This window comes from Papaver somniferum, unplaced genomic scaffold (genome assembly GCF_003573695.1).
Source record: "Papaver somniferum cultivar HN1 unplaced genomic scaffold, ASM357369v1 unplaced-scaffold_133, whole genome shotgun sequence".
NCBI classification, from domain to species: Eukaryota; Viridiplantae; Streptophyta; class Magnoliopsida; order Ranunculales; family Papaveraceae; genus Papaver; species Papaver somniferum.
In genome coordinates, this window is record NW_020622492.1 from 1,874,762 (window position 1) to 1,880,523 (window position 5,762).

The 5,762-nt window shown below is 35.9% G+C and overlaps 1 protein-coding gene across 1 annotated transcript; it reads right to left on the reverse strand.

Annotated features, from left to right (window-relative positions):
* Positions 1-740: 740 nt before the first annotated feature.
* LOC113333817 (GATA transcription factor 19-like) lies at positions 741-2,307 on the reverse strand. The gene is made up of 2 exons (XM_026580223.1): positions 1,325-2,307; positions 741-1,200 (listed from the first exon to the last, which is right to left on the reverse strand). Exons 1-2 carry the CDS (start codon positions 1,826-1,828, stop codon positions 892-894), a joined length of 813 nt encoding a protein of 270 aa, XP_026436008.1. The 5' UTR covers positions 1,829-2,307; the 3' UTR covers positions 741-891.
* Between the last annotated feature and the right edge of the window lie 3,455 nt (positions 2,308-5,762).

Genomic DNA, 5,762 nt, shown 5'->3' on the forward strand with positions numbered 1-5,762 from the left:
CTAAATAGATAGATTCTGTCCTATGATATTAGAACCAAAAATCTATGTACAAATACGAAGTTGCACGTGTTTAGTACTAGTTTTACTATAAAGAAATCATGTTTATAACTCATAAAAACCTTGATCCCACCTTAAAAGAATATCAACTCTAACGTGATTCTCGTCGGGAGTCTTAAAATTCTTAACCCTTCTCAAATAACATTTTGTCTGTCGAGAATAAATTTTGTTTCCTGTTTCTTTGTACTTAAATACATTTTCAGTTTTCTCCTTAAGACTCAAGAAAGTTGGGGTTTTTATATTACCAATTTATAATCCAGACAACGCTACAAACAAGTAAAAAACAAGAGAAATAAACAAATGGATGGTTTCAGAATTTATTTAGTTAGGTGGTCCTGGTCCTATTTAAGGTATTCCTCTTATGGTACTTACTGTCGTACTTCTTCTCTTTACTACTTTGAATATTCGAAAAAGTTTAAATTTTGTCTCGTGATCACAAAATAGTGAAAAACCCTAACATATTCTTATCGCGTTGATGATCTTGATAATTTAATTAACCTAGAACTCGGATTATAAGGTGAACATGTATGCCATTTTCGACAATGAAGACGATAAAGATAAAAGAAAGTAGCCATATATATCGAGACCAGTGAGGAGAACAACTACAAAATCTTGAAAGAAAAATAAAGAAGAAACATTCTTTAAAAGAAAAGAACAGCTACAAATCGTATAATTATGCCGGGAGTTTTTTTTTTTTTTTTTGGTTCCATCGACGAATTTAAGTAAATTAAAGAACAGGTAAAGAAAAGTATATGATCAGCTAGAACCCACGTAATCATCATTATCATAATTGTCATGGTCATGATCGATATCCGACAGATCGTGATAGTTGATTCAGCATGTGTAATCATGAACAAGACCTGGTCTTTCTGGAACATTAAGACGCCATGATAGAAATGGAATCCCCGAATCAGATACTCTTTGATATTGGTGATGATCGTCTTCTTGAACAAACATGAATTCATTTCCGAGATGAGCCGAAGAGAGTTTCTGGTTAGTATGCTGTTGGTGTGTTGGCCATGAATATTGATGGCTCATTATGTATTGTTGATCCATGACAGATGATTGAGCGGCGGCAGCGTTGTTGTTACTTGCCCGTCTTTCTTCCTTCTTGTATCGGATTCCACAAGCATTACAAAGTGACTGCACCAAAACCAATCAAATTATATGCAAGTCTCGACGATACTCCAACGATAAACAAAGGAATAAATCACTACTGAACGCATCGAGTGTGACATGTGAATAGAAAACTGGAAATGTGGTTTACCTTGGGGCCTCGGGGTCCATTTCTCCAAAGCGGGGTAGAAGTGGTGTCACAATTGGCGCATCTCCGAGCCAGAAGAGAATCTCCACTGATGTTGCTGAGAATGCTATTGTTGTTTCCACTATTAGTACTTGTTCCTCCTCGGGAGCCCTTAATAGTTGTTGTTTGAGGAGGAATAGTTTTCTTAGTTTGAAAAATATCCCAAATACAAGAGGTACTAGACCGACCTTTGCTGATTGAGTTCCTACTGTTGTTGCTGTTTGACTTGGACTGTCGAGTTGAAGGAGTCCCTAGAGAAAGAGTACAATCAACTGAAGATGATGATGGAGTTGGGTACTGATAGTATTGATGTTGATGATCATCAACTTCATTACCATATTGATAATGAGCATTGTTAGGATTTGATGGTGAGAATAACATGGAGAAGGAATTGTTTGCGGAAGAATGAAACAAGCTACAAGAACATAAACCTACTTGATTACAGTGAGAACTAGTGCACCTATACATTTTTGCTTAGCTATTTGATAATAAAGATTGAACCACAAGAAGAATGAAGTTGTTTATGTTGTAGAAGAAGCAGATATTGAGAGAAATGAATATAAGAGAAGATGAGAGATAGGTAAAATATAAATAAGGGTGATGGGGATTAGCAGGTACTAGTACTGAATCCAAATAGTGGCAGAGAAAGAAACCTAGAGAGAAAGAGAAATATTCTTATCCTAGAATTATTTTTTTGGAAGTGCAGAGACTAGAGAGAGTGAGTTAAAAGAGGTCGAATGAGTAACGTATTATTGAAATTGTATTAGTATCTCTGTAGCACTAGTATAAGTATGACTATATATATGCGTAAACTTATAGAAGAAACTGATACTATTCGTATATCTATCTAGTCTAGCATGAAATGAAGTTGAGTCCTAGAGAAAGATGAGAGCAAGTAATGGAAGTTAACTAATAGTGTTACTGCGGTTTTACAGGCTAGAGTTTTCCGTGGTGAAGAGGGATGAATGTCTGTCTCTGTGTAAGATGGTGTTAGCGCATACGTGTATTTATATACTACTATAAATGGATGTCTGATCAGCTTACAGAGCAGAGAGAGAGAAAGGGGCTCACCAAACAATGAGAGAGAGGGTGGGGTTAGTCATTGGGCAGTCAAAAGAACCCACGTGACAAGGGAGAGGAGGGGAGTAGGAACAGTCCTCCATGGGATTTTTTTCACTCTCACTGTCTTTCTCCGATCACGAGGAGGCATTATACGCCTACGAGCTCCTCTTCCTCTACCTACTGTCCTGCAATCCGTATCTCTGCTCGGCTCTTTTTTCTTTTCCCTAACACCCCACCACCACCCCCAAGGAAAAAGGAAAGTCAGAATCAGAAAATATTGAGCGAAGACATGCAGAGTATACTTGGATTTTATGAGACTTAATCCAATCTAATCCATTATTACAGAATTTCCTTTTCTTGTTTCAACCAAAAATTTTAAGGTCAGTAGATGTTGAACTGGTGATCGGTTCAAGGTTAAGTTGTTGTCATGGCGGGTTACTACTACGCTTGCACTCTCACATACATAAGCACATCATCAGATGCAGAAATATACTTAGATCTAAGGAAAGAAAAATATCCATTGCTACATGGTTGCAGAAATCAATGTAAAAAATAAATGTGATTTAGTAACGAGTTTGGTCTGTCTTAAAGTTTGGCAAGCTCGATGTGGGTTAGAACGTTGGTTCAGACTGGGTACAACCACTTAACTCGTAACTGAAAGGGGCTTAAATTCGTACCGTTAGGTCACGTGACCAAGCAGATATACTTGGAAGATTAGATAGATTTCCTCTCCTCTAGTCGGCTGGTCAACAAAGTCATGATGGCAAAACCTCCAAAGGCCTCGAAGTAGTAGAGTGTCATCACTCAACACACCATTTGTATTGATGGAAAATTTGAAAATCAAGAGATTTGATTTTCTTTTCCATCCGATAAAGCAAAATATTTACCCACCCCTGAGAAAAAAGAAAAAGACAAAAACCAAAAAAAAAGTTCATTAAATATGAAGCAAAATTAATCCCCCTAGAAAAAACCACGAGAGAGCTTATACTGAATCTTTCTTTTTCTTTCAATCATAAAAACATACATCAATCTAAATATACCTCCTTCATTCTTATGGGGCAATGGAGTATTAAGTATTTAATGGTTTTTTGTGAGTATAAAAAGTACCGATGAAGGTAAAAATTCCAGTCAAAGATTTGTGAAGAATAATAACAAAAGAAAAGTTGGAAACAATAAAGTGAATCATCGGCCAGGGTAGTGTCATACATATTATCTTTTGTTTGCCAAAACAGGTCTCAAAGCTATCCCATCCATCCATCCGTCTTTCCATCAATATATCCATCGAAAAGATTCAAAATGAGAGCGAGAGACAGCAAGAGAATCAGATCTTAATTCTTATCGAGTACAGGGTCATATAAGTCAGGGACGGACCCATAAAGTATAATTTTTTTTTTAAGGTCCGGACTAAAAGCTTGGTCGAACAAAAAAAAAAAAATTAGACCTATGAACTAGCAAGATCACCCGGACTTTAGCCCATTTAGTCCAGAGGCAGATCCGTCCCTCATATAAGCTGGACAAACCGGATGCGACGACTACCCCTTTTCAAAAGATGCTCGTCTCTCCACCAACGACAACCCAATGTAGACGATACTCCACATATGCAATAATAATATGGTATATACCGTACTACATCAGTTTTGTAGTAATTCTTTAGACTACGAAGATGGATGCATTTCGGTCTAACAATCGATTGATGAATAGTAGTAATAAACTCTGGAATTTGCTTAAATTAAGTATTTCATTTTAATAACATCACTCTCTTCTAAAAATCCTCCACCGTCTTCTTTGTTTCGTTTCGAAAGATGAGCATTTGGGTAAGAATTCAAGCCTATGACGCCCTACTGTGTTAATTTCACACAAGGAACATCTTACCAATAATACACTTTAGTTTAGGGTACAGTGATAATAAGAACTACAGTACTAAAGATTATTTTGGGATATGATGCATCTTCATTTCCGATATCCTTATATATCTTGAACATTGGACATTATATGTCAGGTAGCATAATTATGTCTTTCTTAACTAGGGGGTAAGTCAAGTGTATTGATCATATCAACTCTAAATCAACACTGTAGAAAGCAATACTAGGTTAATTCACGTGCCATGAGTAACACATATTGTGTGTGTTTATCCAGATTGCATGCATGCAATTATGCACTAAGCAACATTGGATTTTGGCACATTTGTGCATGCAAATGTGTAGCTACTTAGCGAACAAGATCTAGCTAAACTCATTGAATAAACTAAAGTTTTTTCTTTCTTTTACTTCTTTCTAAGAAAACAAAATAAAATAGCTGCTCCCAATTATGATCACCAGAGATGTTGAATACGTTCTTCTCTCAAAAGGCACAAAATTATAAGTCGATATGCGTTAAAGTTTATAACTTGATGGAGGATTTTGAATCTCTTTTTTATTTCTCTCTCTCTTTATCCAGAGTATATATGTGTATATATATGTCTATAAAAGTGTACATAGTTTTATACTTTATCGGGTCCTACTCAGAATGGTCTCGGTCTATTTAGATCTTATACCCAACTTTCCCTTTTTCATGCAAAAATGTGAAGTAGTCATATTCTATTCAACAACATCATAGAAAGCTAGCAAGATTGAGAGAGCTAAAGAGAGAAAGTGAGAGCACAACATACTGAACAAGCCAACAACATATTGGATCAGAAGTAGTTACAAGGGAAAAAAATATACCCTGCAAATTATCATAATGTTGCAGTGTTATTCTATCTGTATGCATGGAAAGTTGGATAAGTTTCTTTTTGACTAAAATTAAAAATGTCGAGGTTTAAACGCTCTGATTGTCTCTCCTCTATATGAGTCTATAGCTATAAAGCATACTACAATTGTTCTTTTGGTTACACCTTTCGTATGGACTACTGCTAGCTATTACTACCGCTATTACCATGGCTGATTCGGATTAAAATTAATCGTACTAGGTGTCTGTACGTATATTTAATTATGTATGCTTAACCGCAACAGTCTGAACACATGATATCCAAGTCTTGCATCTAACCGAGTTAAAAACAGTCTTTAGACATTCGTCCCTCCAAAGTAATCTAAACCTATCAGGTTGGTTTATAGGCTTTACATTCGCCAACATTCTATTAGATAAAATTTACTAAACAATGGTATTAGCGGTCAGATTGAAACTGATCATGGCACTCTAAATTGGGGGGATAGATAAGAAAGCAGTGGGAAGACAGTTCCGTCCAGGCACATTCTATTGTGGATAACCAGGTGGCAAATTTGTTGGTATTTTTTCCTTAGAAACTGCCATGCTTTTTTTTTTTTTCTTTTTGTTCTTTATCTTCTTTTTTTTTTTTTTTTTT